The sequence below is a fragment of the Nomascus leucogenys genome, chromosome 22a, assembly GCF_006542625.1.
Source record: "Nomascus leucogenys isolate Asia chromosome 22a, Asia_NLE_v1, whole genome shotgun sequence".
NCBI classification, from domain to species: Eukaryota; Metazoa; Chordata; class Mammalia; order Primates; family Hylobatidae; genus Nomascus; species Nomascus leucogenys.
Genome location: NC_044402.1, coordinates 63,246,577 through 63,264,576, shown reverse-complemented (window position 1 = coordinate 63,264,576; position 18,000 = coordinate 63,246,577). Strand labels below are relative to the sequence as shown.

General features: G+C 39.9%; 1 protein-coding gene across 1 annotated transcript in view; it reads right to left on the bottom strand.

Moving 5' to 3' along the window:
- Positions 1 to 18,000, bottom strand: part of PKHD1 (PKHD1 ciliary IPT domain containing fibrocystin/polyductin) — a 475,332-nt gene that overhangs the window by 405,371 nt on the left and 51,961 nt on the right. The window contains exons 28-33 of the mRNA XM_003254164.4: positions 16,728 to 16,863; positions 11,840 to 12,035; positions 11,511 to 11,578; positions 8,253 to 9,860; positions 6,478 to 6,621; positions 1,086 to 1,305 (exon numbers count right to left, since the gene is read on the bottom strand). Coding sequence (XP_003254212.2) covers positions 1,086 to 1,305; positions 6,478 to 6,621; positions 8,253 to 9,860; positions 11,511 to 11,578; positions 11,840 to 12,035; positions 16,728 to 16,863 — 2,372 coding nt within the window. The remainder of the gene's footprint in view (positions 1 to 1,085; positions 1,306 to 6,477; positions 6,622 to 8,252; positions 9,861 to 11,510; positions 11,579 to 11,839; positions 12,036 to 16,727; positions 16,864 to 18,000) is intronic.

Genomic DNA, 18,000 nt, shown 5'->3' with positions numbered 1-18,000 from the left:
ATATTTTATAAGAAAAGAGGCAGGGCACGGTGGCTCATGCCTATAATCCCAGCACTTTGGGAGACCAAGGCGGGTGGATTTCTTGAGCTCAGGAGTTTGAGACCAACTTGGCCAACATGATGAAACCCTGTCTTTACTAAAAATACAAAAATTAGCTGGGCATGGTGGTGTATACCTGCAATCCCAGCTACTGGGGAGGCTGAGGCATGAGAGTACCTTGAACCTGGGAGGCAGAGGCTGCAATGAGCCGAGATCATGGCATTGCACTCCAGCCTTGGCGACAGAACAAGACTTTGTCTCAAAAAAAAAAAAAGAAAGAAAAAGAAAAGAAAAAAAAGAAAAAGAAAAGAGGCCTTCATTAGATAATCAAAGGTAGCCACTCTATCTACGTAAGACATAAAGAAGTTTACACGACAATGTTCAGCCATGAGACACCGCCCTGTATAGGAAAGGAACTCCTTGCTGAAATGAAAGCAATCCAGAATTACTAACACGGTCACACTTCTTTATTTGTTTAGAAAAGGGGGGTTAACTTGGAAAGTTGTGGTGTTTATTTGTGAGGCTCTTTTTTAAGTTGAAAAAAATGCTTATACGCTTATGGCTTCTAAATCCTAGATCTACAGTAATTCCGCCTATGCAACACCCCTTCTTTTGAATAAACATTGTACAATCTGCTGGATTTCTCTATGACTTTTTTTCATACTTGTGAATCTGTTTGGAAAGAAAAGAAAAAGGAAAGCGGGGAAAAAGCCTTCTGTTTTTCATAACGTCTAATCTTTTTCCCCGTTGGCATTCACCAGATGTTGCTTTGGATCGGAAGATAAATATTAAAATCTAAGCAAGAACAAAGCGAGCTGTTTACTGGGCAGATTTTTCAGATGTTCTCTTGAACAGTTGAAAAAGACAGGCGATGCTTTGATATGCAGGCTGGCTGGAATCCACAATGGAATGGGCCCTCCAAGAGAGTTGTAGCCCCTACCACGGCTGCCAGGCCACATCCACCCAGCCTACACTCTCTGATGGCTCCATTGGTCCATTGGCCAAGCATTCGTGGGGAAGTTCAGGGAGGGAGAAGGTAAGGTTACCTGATAAAGAGGCCCGAGAACGATGGAAAGATTGACTCTGCCCAATGATCTGGTACAAAGAGGCATTGGGAACTTTCCTCGCAAATGTAGAGGTAAGGCCACGATTCAAGCAGTTGCTCTGTCCCCACGGCAACTGTCAAATCACACTGCACATAGGTGTTTCTGGCAGCCTCACAGCTGTCCTCCTCATGCTTCAGGCCACACAGGAAAGCCAAGGACGCTGCAGGAAACAGTCACCGTTAGGAAAGAACCACGGAGAGAACCGAAGGCCTCTAATCGGTTTCACAAATGAAGTTCCTGTGTCCTCCTTTGACCAATAGGAATATGAAGTTAGCAGTTTACTTTTTTAAAAATGTATTGTATATGTGTAATGTACACAGAAAAATACAAGCATCATTTTTGTAAAATATGAATAATCATCATAAAAAAAACTCAGGTGAATTTCCCAGCCAACATAAGATATAAAACACTTGTAATACACTTAAATCTGTGTGTTTCTCCCCAAGTTCGTCCCTTTCCTCCTCATTCTCAGAAATAACCACTTGGCATTTTTTAAATAGTTTTACCACAAACATTTGTATTCCTAAGCAAGAGATTGAGTTTTACTTGTTTTTGAACTTTATAAAATATGATACATGATAAAATATTCTTGGGTCTGATTTTTTCGTTCCATATTATATTTTCAAGATTTATCCACATTACTACATATAACTATTGTTAATACATTTTCACTGCTGTTCAATATTGCATTGCATAAAGTACCACAATGTATTTATCTATTCTCTTATCCATGAACTTTTTGGTATTTCCCAGTTATTTATTTGCTACCAAAAACATGTACAAAATTTCGTCTAGGGTGCATGCCTATCAAGAAAAGTTCTTATTCAAAGAGTAGGTACAAGTTCAGCTTTACAAGATAGTGCCATATTGTTTTCCAAAGCAGTTGTACCATTTTGTATTCCTACCAGCCATATTTGTAAGTTCCCATCACTCCATATAATTACAAGCACTTGCAATTATCAGACTCTTAATTTTTGCCAGTCAGGTGTGTAAAATGGCATTTCATTGTGGTCTTAATCTGCATTTCAATGATTACTTTTAGGTTGACCAATTATTATTATTATTATTTTTTGAGACAGAGTTTCGCTATGTTGCCCAGGCTTCTGGCACAATCTCACCTCACTGCAACTTCTGCCTCCCGGGTTCAAGCAATTCCCCTGCCTCAGCCTCCTGAGTAGCTGGGACTACAGGTGCACACCACCACACCCCGGATGATTTTTTTGTATTTTAGCAAAGACAGGGTTTCACCACGTTGCCCAGGCTGATCTTGAACTCCTGAGCTCAGACAATCCACCTGCCTCAGCCTCACAAAGTGCTAGGATTACAGGTGTGAGTCACCGTGCCTGGCCAAGTTGGCCAACTTTTTTATGTTTAGTAACAACTCATGTTTTCTCTTCTGTGAAATTCCTATTTCTCTCATTTGCCCATTTTTCTATTGGGTTGTTTGTCTTATTGACTTGGATAAGTTTATTAATTTCTTGATTTTCACATAATTATAAACATTAACATGTTATAGAGATAAAAAGCAAGTATTTGAAGCACTCTGACTCTCAGGCCATTTTTTTCTGAGTCATGACACACATATAAAAAGCATCATGAGGCAGACTGGGAATGATCTTTAACTAGAAGATGAACAAAGCTCCACATGAGATGGTTTCGGAGCAGCTCTGTCTGAAAACCTTAATAAAGAGGGAAAAAGAAAAAAAAATCTCTGTAGCCTGCTTCCTCTGCAGCAAGCCTGCCCGTGCAGGTAACGCAACAAAGGTTATCAAGGGCCGTGGGCTTCCCCGCCTCATCACGGTGCTGCGGCAAGGGTTACATGAGATAAGTACGTGGGAGAGGGTTTGTAGCTATGCAATCATGCCCAAACAGTACTATTGTTGCTGTCATATTCTAAAGCACCTGGCACCTAGGAGGTTGGCTGTGAATGTGTTTTGAATGAATTAGGGCAATAAAAATGACTGACAGTAGGACTCTTGTATGAACAGACGAAACGTAAGAACTTTCCAGTTAGTAAGCCCTAAGGCAAATAAAAACAAGCTCCACACCTATAAAATAATGAATTCATTAAAGGTGATTAAGTAGATGCAAATTGACAAGCAGGATTATGAAAGTCACCCAGGGCTGGGGATCAAAATCTATGGGTTTTACTCCTAGTTCTGCCACTAAATAGCTGTGTGACCTTAATCACTTTACCTTTCCATGCCTTACGGAAAAGTTAAAGTTTCCATGAAAATGTCATGTGGTATAATTCAAGGTATAAATGCAAGAAAGCCAAAGATCAAAGATTTTGCTCATTTTAAACAAACACAAAGTATTAGTTTCACCTAACAGGGTGTTTTGGCAACTCATTACAAGAAAAAGTAAATTTCTCCTATTGTTAGAAGTACAGTTTGTGGGGTTGGTAAAAATGGGTGACCCCCAAAATAGCAAAAGCACATTTGTAGAGCCCCCTGATTTAACTCCCCCTGCCCCACACATGTAAAGAAAACATATTAGTCCTGTGGCACAGGCATAAACAAAACAATAATTAGGAACTTTTGAGTTCAGGGTCATTATCTGTAACCTGGAATGTGAAACATCAATCTATTGTACAAAGTCAAACTGAAGAAAAAAACTCAAAGCACGGGTCAGAATTCAAAGCGACCTTGGTAAATGAGAGAAGTTAACAGAAATAAACAAAAGAACAAATGAAAAGAGTAAGATAGTAAACTACGAAAGAAAAAAAGAAATCATATAAATATGAGGAAAGTCCAGCTGTGCACAGCCATGGTAGAAACGTGTGCGTGCATACACACACCCCTTGGGATAACAGTAGGTAACAGAAAGCTTATTAACCAGCAAGACTGCAGTATAATTGTACAAACAAATATGGGATCAGATGACACACAGGCATCTTACGATGCTACCCAATTTGGCCAGAACTGGCTTGTATAGAACAGCTTCCTCGTTTGGGGCTTCAAATTAGGAAAGAGTGTAGGTTTTCAGAGAGGGCTGAAAAGTGAGATACTAAAATGTTTACTTGGAAAGTTTCTGATTCAGTAGGGCCCAAGAATTCACATTTCTAACGAGCTCCCAGGTGAGGCCCTTGCAGCTGCTGCTCTGGGAAGCACACTTCCAGAACCGCTGCCATAGAGGAACTGAGATTACTCCGCTTCCCAAAGAACCACCCGCTGATTAAGGTTGAAAAAATTAGAGTAGGGGAGCATCCCTTAGGCAGAGGATGGATTTCTCTGAGAAGAGCAACTGCCAAACACTTGTAAGGGTTGCTGCTGGGAAATTCTCCTCTGAAAAATCTTTAAAAATACAAGTGATTCTTAGCTAACTTGGTTGTACTCAATCCTGTCTGAAAATAGAGAAACTAGTAGTAGTTTCTAGTAATGTCTAAGACATATCCCCTTTGACAATTCGATGTCCATTATAGACCTACTTCCTAGGGAAAAAAAAAAATACACAATCCCGTACTCAAAATGCTTCATCCAGTTTCAGCGGGTTAACAGAATCCCCAAATCCCATCTTGGATCTTAAGTAAGAAACCTCTGGAGTTGGCTCCCACAATTTCCTCTCAATCTTTAGACATTGTGATTGAAAGTCTTTTAAAAGACTTTTTTATGAAAGGAAAATTAAATTATGCATTCCTCTAGAGTAAATGCGTGCCTTGCACAATCAATGAGTGTTTGGTGACACCTAGTGGCCATATAAATAGTTACAGTTTCCAACTAATTTTCCTCTTTAAAAATCAAGGAATGTTGAGTTCTTTTCTAAATCTTTCTAAACACAATAATTATTTCATTATTCTTCCCCAGAAGTTATAACTTAAAATATCACAACTTACCTGACCCTGAAACGGCATTGATTTTTATCTTATACTAGTTGAAATTAAGTGTTTTGAAATAATAACACGGGGCTTTTAAAAGTATACTAATTTGAGCAGTGTATATTTGAAAGCTTTTAAAAAAAATGTAGCAGTATTAGTTAAAAATTAGAGCCTATAAATGTGCAGTCTTAGCTTTCTGTTTACGCTGTTTCCCAGTCTCTCATTTCTTCCTCATCAAGCACTAATTTTGCACATACCCTCTGCAATACTGTTCCAAACAGAGGAGGTAGAGCGGTGAATCAAACAGACAATGTTTTCAACTTCAATCTTCTATTGTATCTTAAATTTCCCAATGTGGAATCTATCTCTCTTCCAGAATGTGCTTATATACATGATGATAATAGGAAATTCAATTTCTAGCATTTTAAACCACAATTTTTTTTCTCCTCCCCTTCTTCTTCCTCTTCCCTCTTCCCCCTCCTCCCTCCCCTCCTTCTCCTTTTTGTGTAAGACAACACAGCACAAATTTCCATCACAATAGCATTATCCGTCATTAAACTCTCATCCAACCTCAGATGATGTGGTGCTTTTATCATTTTGTAAATCTTTAGCCCACATTCAAGCTGCAGACAAATAAATTAGGAATAAAACTTACCACACTACACAGAAAGGAGGGATGTAAACGGTTAAGTGCACAGGTACAAGATTTATGATTAGGTAAATAAGGTAATCACCTGGCTAAATGTGAGCTATCTCAAATGCAGTTAGGTCCTGTAGTAATAACAGTAATTTCTTCCTTTTGACTTTTTTTTCCTGAAGCTCAGTGGGGTATTACCATGTGTTGTGAATCCCCAAGCTTTGCAACTTCCTCTCTCATCTCTTTCCCCACAAAGACATGGCTTCTCATACCACAATTTATATGATCGCTACGCAGCTTAAAGTAGTGAGCAATTGTGGTGTTTTACTGAATAAGAAATAAGTAATTATGTGAATATTGCAGAACAAGAAGACAACATGAGCGTTGGCTCTTTTGCCTATAATAAGAAACCGAAAACTGAACACACAAAGCTAATTTTCAAGTGATATCCAGCTTGACAATCTCCATCCCTTTACTGGTACCTCCAATAAGCAGATGTCTTCAGCAACCTCACCTCAGAACAAAGCCAAGAGCTTGTTTCCTCCATGACTCCTATAGCTGTCATTGAAACTAACATTCAGAATTCAGAATTACTTCCTCCGTCATCCTAAGACTGCAGTTAAGAACACAGGTGATAAGTGTTTCGATAGTCATCTAACATTGACATATTAATATGACAAAAGTTATGATGAATCATTGTAACAGGTGGCCTCAGATTCTAACTATCATTTTAGATGAGGAGTAGAGAAATTCTTTTCCTAGGCACACATAGAGAAATTAGTAGTCAGTACAGCATTAATCACAAAAATAGAATTAACCAAAGAATATCATTTCCATATATATGCCTTAAAATATATGTGTGTGGCCTCTTTACTCACCATCCAGGGGCAGAACCAAGCAGCTGAAGGCAGACACTGTAGCATTAGCCAGGACCCGGCAGGGAGCACCACACACAGCAGCTGAGACATTCCCTGGAGAAAATCCCGCTCCAAACACATGCACCAGACTTCCACCCAGGCAGCCTTTAAAGACAAAGGTACAAGTTCATAATCATGCAGGCAAATCTCCCTTCTTTACTCAACTCAAAATTCAAACCTTTGCTTCCTCACTACTCATCCTTCTTTTCACATCCTCAGAGTCCACACAACTGGCCTGAGGTGCCTGCTGGCCTCAGTTTCCCCTCCACTTAGGCACTGGCCTTGTCTGGCTCCAATCACATTCGATACCCTATTGTGTTAAAGAGATTTTTTTTTAATGTAACAATTTTTATATAGAAAATTAATGGTTATTTATAGTTTTTAAACTTTTTATTCAAAGAGCCATAAAATGAAAATAAAAATTCCCCCAACCACCTGACTCCCTCCCCGGAGGTATCCAGGTATAGAGTTTCTTATGGCTCCTTCCAGAATTTTTAAGCATCTATGTTTCTGACTCAAAGGATTATTCTATCCATATTATACTGGAACTTGCTTTGCTTTTTTTGCTTCAAAGTATAGCATAGATATTTTTCCAAAACTCTATGGATCCAGTTCATTTTAATAGCTACTTAGAATTCCATTATAAGGCCCTGCTACAATTTATTTGACAATTTGTCTATTTATTGAAATTTCCATTATTTCTCCTCTTTTGCTATTGTTAATAGTGATGCAATAACTGTGCATGTTTGGGGACATTTGTGTGAGTAAAACTAGTCCACATTTCTAGCTTACACTGAGATACAGAGTTCCCATCACTACTGCCTTCATACCAGGTCTAGGTGGTAACTTAGCCACTTGACTAACTCAAAAATAATGCTTTTTGTTTAAGATGCATTTCTTATTTCCCTGCTCTTCCATCATAAAAAAACATGGAATCTTAGGGAGTAGTTCCTTTATCAAATAAGGAAGCTGAGTCTTAGAAAAGTCAAGCATAAATTAGCTAAATTAGTGACAGACTAGAGCCAAATCCTAGTCCCCACAGTGTTCCACCAAGCTGAGACCAAATTTGTTCTAAGCAATGTCTTAGTTGGTACTTATCAGTCTAAGATTCTGTTTCTATAGTTTTTTCTATACTTTCTAAATCACAACCAAATTTGAACTATCTCAAGTGTAATAAGGCTTTAAGTGAATAGAAATTGAAACCTTTTCTTCACTGGAGGGAAAGGCTAGGCAATTTTTGGTATATCTAAAGGGAGAAAACAGTTCAACCAATTTAATTGTTCTGTGCATTTGGCTTATTATTGTTGAAATATGAGTCTGCCTGTGAAATATTACAAAATGATAAAAAATTAATCATACTTAATAAATTTTAAACAATGCAAATTGGCAGATAGGGTCTAAAACTAGGTGAAGGCATTTATGTTCTTAAATGATCAAATTATGAGCTCTTACAAATGGTGTTATTTAATTTAAAGTACAAATCCAGTTAATGCATCAAATTAAAATACAATCAAACATTTAGAGAATATGCAGTTTCCTTGATAAAAATTTAAAAATCTTCATAAACAGAGCATAACAAAGACAAGCCTCAGGAAGGAATTGGGATTGTAAGAAGCCAGTGGGCTTCTCTTTCCTTCCATCAGGCAGATCGTGTTCATTTTCTACTTCCCAGAAGTGAAACGAGCTACCAATTCATTTACGTAAAGAAAGTGTGCTGTCTTATTTGCTTGACTTACCGAAGTTCTCCGTCACTGCTGTAATAATAACCCTTGAGGTGAACACCAGCGCAGATGAGGCCCACCCTCTGATGCAGTCATAGCCTCTGACGTGGTACTCCCCGGCCGGAAGGGAAGGCACCACGCACTGAAGAACGGTGTGGTTACCAGAGACACCCATGCAGGGTGACATTCCTATAAAAATGTCAATGTTTGCAGCTCCTGAGATCTGGGCCACTGCAAAGGTTAAGAGGTCATCGCTCTGAGAAACAGAGATCAATTCTGGGGTAAAGGCGTTGTTATAACTAATGACTCCTATGTGATACCAAAGTCCATCTACCTCTATTTCCAGGGCAACAGAGCCATTCCCTGTGGGAACAATACACCGGATGAGCTCAGCACCGATGTTCACTGTCAGGCAGGCCTGCTGGTCAATATAGACTGACGTGGTGTTCTGTCCTCTCAGGCCTGTGCCCTCTATGGTCAAGAGGCTTCCACCATGTATGCTGAAATTCTTAGGAAAATAATGAAACACTTGCGGCATAATGTAGAAGAGTCTGGAAACATTAGTAGAACAAGCATACCCATTTCTTGTATAAAAAACTGACAGGTAGTGGGGTCCTGCGGCCAAGTCTCTTGTCTGGCACACAACGTGGCTTGCATTAAAAAAAGTTACATTGCAAGGAAGTTGATCATCCACAAACACCATCGGCTCATCACCTGTGGTGGCTAACCTCTGACCCCTGATCAGCACAGTGGTCAGACACCCACTGGTGTTTGTGGACAAGGCGTCCACGACAGGACTTGCCTCTTCCCGTATGAAGAGAGTGCAGTTCCCCTGACACTCACTGGTTAGCCCATTGACCAGGACTGTGACGTTCAGGGAGAAGGAAGCTCCAGGCAAGGGGTCACCCTCCAGGCTAACCTGGCAGAGAATGGTGTGGTCTTCCAAACTCAAAATCCCACAAGTAAAAGGACCCGAGAGGTCAACCCGAACTGACCTCCTTCTAGAGTTAAGAAGCACCCCCCTCACAGTAAGTATGGTCCCACCACATGCCGAGCCCTGCGATGGGAAGATGGCCATTATCCGAGGCATCACTGCAAATTGCTGGGGCACCGCAGACATATTAGCAAATCCCATCCGCTTCTGACGTACTTGGAGAGGATAGATGCCGGCCTCCAGACTGTGAAGAGGGATGGAGCATCCAGACAGGCTCGTGTTGCCCTGGAAGGACTGTGTCTCAACATCACAGTTCAGGTTCCCCAGAAGGATGATTGAGTTGGAGAGGTTACTTCCTCCCACATGCAGGCTGAGGCTGCTATTTGTGATTTCTCCTTGCATGGCAGTGACTACTGGTGTTGCTGCCGCTTGATACATGAAGGTGAAGCCTTTCCCCACCAAGCTTGGTGAAGGACCATGGGCGAAGGACCTGTTGCCAGCCCAGACTTCCACGGCAGCTGGAACAGTGGGAGCGCCCGCATAGGGTATCTGGGGGGCCGGCAGGGTCTCACACCAGATGCTCGCCTCCGTTATGTTCACAATGTCACAGGACCGATTGCCCACAAGTACCCAAACCAAAGCTGGGTCCCTGCTGAAGCCTATTCCTGAGATGCTGAGGATGGTCCCTCCTAAAGTATGAATATGGAAAACAAAATATTACAGCTGATATTCTGAACTAAGAACTCACAGCACCTGTGGAAGTCCTAGGGCAATTAAGTGGAAGTTAGGGCATGTGTTAGTGAAACCTCAGTTATTTTTTCTTACCCCCACCAAAGCTAAATTTGTGATTATTTAGACAAGAGTCAGATGTGGTAAATTCACATAACAGTAAAATAATATAAATTGTTATATAGGAAGGATGTCTTCAACACAAACTTTTCAAGTACCCTTGTATATCCTAGAAGCCACCACTTTAATGAACTTACACACTAATGAAAAATCAAATTTCTTAGTCTTCTTATCATGTGTTATATTATTGGAAATATTATCCTGTATGCTATATATAGACTATTTGTACATTGTCATGTATACATTCAACTTATATGCTAGTGAAAAATCAAATTCATTGAAGTCTTCTATCATTTATATTGTTCTATATAATATTCCAATATTCCATATATTATACATTCTAATATATTCTATTTATTGTACCATATATTCTATATTCCATATACATGAGAGACATTAAAAGTCATTGAATCGTGCTGGTGAATTTGCTGCTACCTTCATAGAATCTTTGCCTTACTCTCCAGTAGAGAGGCCACCAAAAATCAAACCCCATCTTCAGGACAGGATTGGAGCAACATGACCCACAGCATAACCAAACTGTACAACGTGGCTTTTAAGAGGATTTTACTATATCCAAAAAGAATAATGTACTATCTTACACATGATCCCAACTATTATTGACATGCCACTAGATTGCCTTCCATTCTTTCTGAAAATAGTTTTAGAGATTGGTCTATTTGTCCTGTTCTTCCATCTCCCATATCAGCATGTGTGTTTCTATTTCTGAGTCTTTCATCTGTCTCTCTCATGGAAAGTGAAGACCCACAGATTCAATCCTCCCCTCCTTGCATGCACAGCATCTAAATGGCAAATGCAGGACATGCTGCCCTTGTTTTTCTCATATCCACTCTAGAGTGTCACTCATCAGATGTTTCATCCTCTTTTCATTAGAAAGGCAGGCACATCTCAGCCGGGCACGGTGGTTCATGCCTGTAATCCCAGCACTTTGGGAGGCCGAGGTGGGCAGATCACCTGAGGTCAGGAGTTCGAGACCAGCCTGGCCAACATGATGAAACCCTGTCTCTACTAAAAATACAAAAATTAGCTGGGCATGATGGTGGGCGCCTATAATCCCAGCTACTTAGGAGGCTGAGGCTGGATAATTACTTGAACCCGGGAGGCGGACGTTTCAGTGAGCCGAGTCGGCACTATTGCACTCCAGACTGGGCAATGAGACCGAAACTCCGTCTCAAAAAAAAAAAAAAAGAGAAGAAGAAGGAGAAGGAGAAGAAGAAGAAAAAAAAGAAAAAAAAAAGAAAGGAAAAGCTCGCACATCTTGTCATAAAAATTCCTTAATTTCCTGAGCAAATGAATCACCAAGTTTTAACACCCTTTTAAAAACACCCCTCAGTTCCTGGAGCCTGAGGAAAGTTTCTCTCCTGTTTCGCCTCTCTCTGACCTCACTGGCAAATTAATCCAGAAACAAAATCTGAGTATCCAGCAAATAGAATTGCTGGATAATTGATAACAGTCACATAAGAGCCACTCACCCAGCAGGGACCCACAGCAAGGCTCGATGCTGAAAACTTCTGTGAGGTACTGGATGTGGAGATCAACCCTACAGAAGATAGGGAGATGTTTAGGAAATAACTGACAGAGAGAGAGAGAAGAAAGAGCAAGCCAGAAGAGCCATACGTATTTTGAGGAGAAGAGCAAACTGTCTGTAAGGTCTCTAAGATTTGTTCCAATGTTATGACGTTCATGTCTTTAACCTCTAACTTCCGAGGGAAAAAGAAACTACCTAACTCAAAGCTAGAATTACCTAGCTGAATGCTAGACCATCAAACAAATCCAAAATTAATGCAAGTGGCCACCTCACCCTTGTGAGCGAATGCTGACCCCATTGATAGAGACGGAAATTCTGTGGCGGCCAGCTGGCAGTGGGGGCAGTGCCACCTCCAGGCCCCAAGCCGACTGTGTGTGAACCGGAGCCAAGGCATCCTGGACGTGGACTTCCACATCCAAATCCGTATAGTTCACCAGGCTCGCCACTCCAATGACCAGGGTCTCACCACCTGTGTTGAGAAGAATCCATGAGCCTCTGAGATGTGGGGTTTGTGGGCTCAACCATCTATTCAATTCTAAAACTGTCCTTTTGGATTAAATTCACCGTCACCCCTACACATAATACTCTAAGAGTTTTGATACCAACCTAAACTTTTCAAGAAACTTCTAACAACTTTTTTTTTTTTTTTTTTTTGAGACAGGTCTCATTCTGTCACCCAGGAGTGCTGTGGTGCAATCTTGGCTCACTGCAGCCTCAACTTCCAGGGCTCAAGCAATCCTCCCACCTCAGCCTCCCAAGCAGCTGGGATTACAGGCATGTGCCACCACACCCAGCTAATTTTTGAATTTTTTGCAGAGACAGGGTTTTGACATGTTGCCCAAGCTGGTCTCAACCTCTTGGGCTCAACCAAGCTGCCTGCCTTGGCCTCCCACAGGGCTGAGATTACAGGGGTAAGCCACCTTGCCTGGCCTAACAACTCTTTTAATAGAGATATGGTCTGAAACCTCAATGGTATAAAAAGAAAAATTGGCAGGACAATTGTATTCAAGAGACACTAACTTATTTCCATGCAAAGGCAAATCAAGAAGTTTGCAGAGCTAATGGTCTTTATAACCAGCAAAGAGCACCACATATTGGTTGCTTAACCTCCACTTTTCTACTGGTAGAAGTCTGAAGCTATATTTGAGTGTGCACTGAACCTTACAGTAATGCTGTATGTGAGTTTAGTAGCTCATAACTGACAGAGTACTTTCACGTATGTTATCCCACTTGGTCCACACACTATCCTGATGATTTATATGGGGCAATTAATATGCTGGCATTTTGCATTTGAGGAAACTAAGCTCAGCAGCCACAGCCTCATAGCTATTAATAATTACTAAAATAAAAAAAAAAAAGGTCAAGACCTGAGCCCAGTCTTCTGTCTTGCATTTCAATGCCTTTTTAGTTTAATTAGCAACTCTATTAAAATGTGTATACTATGAGTGAACACTTTCATGCAGTTTCTTTTAACTCCAATATTTATTGAGTACCATGAGGAAGATGCTGCAATGGGCACAAAATAAGTTAAACACACACCCTGCCCTCAAAGAAGCCTCAACGGTAGTAAAATAGGTGACAAAATTGCTTCAGTAAAAGATATACTATAAGAGAGGTGAAAATTAAGCACTGGGATTGCTCAAATCAGAGCAACATTATGAATATCAGGAAAGATGGAATGGGCAAGATGAGAGTTGAATTGGAGTTTGAAAGATAAATCCAAAAAGAAAGTCATAGAGAAGAGGGGGCTTATCATTTATTTCCAGAAATTTCACAGTTTTATCCAAAGCCTTTCATAGCAATTTCTTACTTAATCACCCAGTGGCTTGGAGAGAAAAAAGAGAATTGGGTGACGTTCTGAAAGGCACAGGTAGGGTTCTGTTTTGGGGATAGGCCAAGTTGATGGTGGTCCTAGGGCCAAAGACCAAGAAAGCCAAGCCAGAGGGATGTCTGCTTAACTGAATGGACGGCAGTGACCACCAAAGACTTCTAAGCAAGGAAAAGATACGATTAAAACTGTTCTTCCAGGCTTTAAGATAAATTGAAAAGATAGGGGAGGAGAAATCCAATCTGCAGACAATTGTAGTCTTAATCAAGTGGACCAAATCAAGTGGGCAACAGCAGTAGTGGAAATAAATGTCCTTACCTTTCCTGTGTCCCAGTGTGGCCATTGAGACATGGCTTGGGCTAAAGCATCTCTAGCTCCTTTAGCCTGTAACATTTGAGGACTACTGCAGAGCTGGTATCTATGGGATGCCACGGCCAATTAGATGAGGAGGAGAAAGAGGTTGCTTGAAAGAGAAAAGTCAAAGAAGAGGGATGTGGTGTGGTGGGAAGACTATGAATCTGCATTCAAATCCTTGATCTGCCATTTTACTACCTCCGTGACTTTAGGTGATTTACTTACGGCTCCCAAAGCCTTGGATTTTTCATCAATAACATAGTTAATAAAGCCCATTCTATGTGATTTGTTATAAGGATTAGGTTAGATATCCTGGGAAAGTATCTGGCATGATATAGCACACAAAAAGGCCTTAATTAACTTCATTTTCTTCCTCGCTCCCCATTCTCTTGACTGCATGTCTTCCCAATCTCTACTGGGAAGTCTGAAGCTTCAGTGTAGTGAGTTCAAGGGATTTCAGTGCTGATCAAAGAAAAAGACATGACTACGGGGTGGCAGTAGCAAAAAACAAGCATTATTTGGGTGGTATTTTGACAGATTCACAGAGGAGGAGGAAGTCTCCCAGCATGAGACCTTCCAGAGGCAACAGTATAGGGCCACCATCCAGAAAGGGAAGAAGGCAAGGGAACTAGGAGAGGGTGGGAAGATGAGAGAGTGGGGTTCTGTGTCCAGATGATGTCACTCAGCAGCCTGGTGAGTAGCCTCTGGGACAGAGAGCTCCAAAGGCATCAGCGGCTTAGGGTATTTTATAGCCCCAGGGTTTTCTTACCTATAGCTGACTGATGGGTGCAGTTTCGTGGGGCATGCAAAGCAAGAGGACTTTAAATGGCTAAAAATATGCTTATTTTGGCTACACTGAAAACAAGCGGATGTGTAAAAGTTTGAATTTATCATTGGCGGGCTTTTGAGCTAATGGAGCTTGGAGTGCTATGAAGAAATAAAAAAAATAGGACCAATAGGCAGGGCCTTTCTTTGGCTTGTTTATAAAGCATTCAATACCTGGCAGAATTATGGCATTCACTTCAACAAAGGTTTATTGGTGCTTACTCTATGTCAATTCTTGGACCAGGTACTTTTATCTGCTTTATCTCCTATTTTCATGATTACCTTGAAAGAATTATTCCCACCTATCAAATGAAGGAACTGAAGATAAAAGAAGTTAAATATCTTACCCAAGGAGTATGGTAAGTTCAACTTAGTGTGGCCTAAGGCTGTCTCTGTACCTTGAGTCTCTACATAAAGAAATGCAACCCAACTTTGTGATAAACTGAAAGCCTCAACTACCTGAGCCTCAGTTAATCACAGGCTGCCAACTGATCAGACCATGCTCCAATAAGGCAAACAGGGAGCTGTTTCTGGCCTCACTTCCATTTTCTGTCTACAAATGCTGCCAGCCCATGTGGCATAGTGCAGCTCTCTGAACCTTTTCTGGTTCTACAGGTTACTGTGATTCTTTGTTCAAACAAACTCTGTTAAATTTAATTTCTTGAAAGTTCTTTTTAATAAGTGGTTGAGCTGGGATTCATGCAGATTCCATTTTTTCTGACTGCAGAAACCAACACTAATGGTCCTGCACATCAAATTCACCAGCACTCCCCATCCTTGGTCCCTCTTATGCTTTTATTTTCATTTCATCTCAGCCTCACAGTCATCATCAACATCATCTCTTGGATGGAGATGTGCAGCACTCCAACTTAAAAAAGGCATTCCCAAAAGGCTACTACACTTTGTGCATTTATAACATGTTCCTTTTTATTCTGCTTGTAGAAAGATTTAAATGCAAGTATAAATTTTGAAAAGAATGCATCGCATTTTATGTATCAACAACATAACTTTTAGAGCTTTTGGTCAATTGTCAAGCTAATCCTAGATGCCTCCTTGGCACTGAAATAATGTATTTATTCTTTTCATTACAGGTAAGAAATTTTATTAAAAGCCAAAATCACTGAAATCTGAATATAACATGGAGCTTCCCCTCCCTTTTCTACCTCATTGGGAAGAATCTACACCACTAAGGAATTTTACACACTTCAGTCGCCTAAGGCAGCAAATTCTTCTTCTGCACTATCTGAGCTGAATAATATTGGAGGCTAAAGGACACTTCTCTTTATTTATGTACTCTTGAGCTATGGAAAATGAAAATAGTACCAGAAAAATTGAGTTCAGGCTTTTTCTTTGGGAAATATGATGGTCTTTTTACAATAAACCCTTAGATATGGCTACCACAAACCCTGTTATCTGGCATTCAGTTCACCAGAAAGGGAAGTTACCTGCTACTCTTCCAAATCTATATGGAATTACATGATAATAAATTACTATAATTCTACCTTGCCATATCCTCTGAATCATCAAAGAAAAATTCTTTCATGTAGTTGGTGCTAATGAATCCATTATTTTTATACATAGAATGTCTCAAGAAACAAGAATTCTAAGTTAATCAGAGCATCCTATACTCTAATCATATTAAAAAACTGCTTCAATAGAAGCTGCTGTCAAAAAGCAGTATTTTACAGTTAACTACAAGTAGATAAGTACTTGGTATATACAAACAGATGACCTGTGTTCAAATCTTAGACAAATTACTTATTCTCTCCATTCCTTAATTTCCTGATCTGTAAATTGAAGCTAATAATCCTATAAATTAGTGGCAAGGATTAAATTACATCTATTATATGTTTATGTTATCATTATTGACACTTACTGAATGCTCAAGAAATATATTTTGAATTGTAACTTTTGAATTCCCACATCCTTTTCATGATGGAAATGGTCCCATCTGTACAATAGTTCCATTTTACAGATGGAAAAGCAGATATCAGGAGATTGATTTGATGATGGCTAAGATGAAAAAAGAAATCTCCTAGCTTTCAAGAAAAAACTTAAATCCAAAATACAATAAACTTCAGAGGACATTGATTGCCCTTTTTATAGGATCAATGCTCTAAGAAGAAAAAGATCTTGCAGTATCACATATTTTACCTGCTATATTGCTTGTGTTTCTGCTCAGAGTCACAATAACTGGATTTAAGGAAGAGACATATGTAAATGCTCTGGGAAGAACTGCAGAATGGTCCCCTCTGATCACAGTCACATTCACAATGTGTCCATCTTCTCCCTGAAAAATCAATTTTAAAAATTAAACTTCAGTTTTATTTTAAAGTAGGACTGACTTAAGGGAAGAAAACTCCATATAGAATTAGTTTTAAAAGTTAATTTTAAGAAAGTTGTTTTTAAAGGGTATATTTGCTACTTCCAAGTCTCTCTCTTCTCCACAACCCTACACACTCTCCCCATCCTGCCTCCCATCCCCACAACACAGAGTGATAAGTGCTTGGACTGGTAGGCAAGTGCAGTGTTAGATGCATAACGACATGCTCTAAGGGGTAAATAAGAATTATTTGCAATTAACACACCAATTGTTTCGGCAAAAATATGGCAATTTCAAATAAATGTCTATACCTAGCTAAACTACCCATCAAGTATGAGAGTACTTTCAGACATGTGGGAACTCAGAAAATTTCTCTGTGACACACTCTTTCATAGGATGTACTTATGGTTATTATCTCATAAAATAAATAATAATTTAAATATATATATATCTGAAACCCAAGAAACAGTGACAACCCAAGAAAGCAATCAAAGTAAGTACTAGGATAAAATCTGTAGAATAAACCTAGAAAATAAGCAGGCTAGACTGAAACAGGAGAACAGAGATAGCTTCAAGGAAAATGAGTGACTGATATGATGGAACTTTTTAAAAAGATGTTGGATTTAACTTATAAGAAAGACATGTTAGCCAGGCACAGTGGCTCACACCTGTAATCCCAGCATTTTGGGAGGCCAAGGCGGGTGGATCACCTGAGATCGGGAGTTCAAGACCAACCTGACCAACATGGAGAAACCCCATCTCTACTAAAATACAAAAAATTAGCTGGGCATGGTGGTGCATGCCTGTAATCCAAGCTACTCAGGAAGCTGAGGCAGGAGAATCACTTGAACCCAGGAGGCAGAGGTTGCGGTGAGCCGTGATTGCACCACTCCAGCCTGGGCAACAAAAGCAAAACTCTGTGTCAAACAAACAAACAAACAAAAGACATGTTTAGAAAATAAAATAGGAACTCTAGGGGGAAAAAAAAAGAACTATAAAAGAAAAAAATATACTACCTGGTTCTGCCAGCATCATTTAAATAATTAGAATAATATAAACAGGTTTTATTAATTTAAGATAAAAATGGTATTGTAACTATATTTG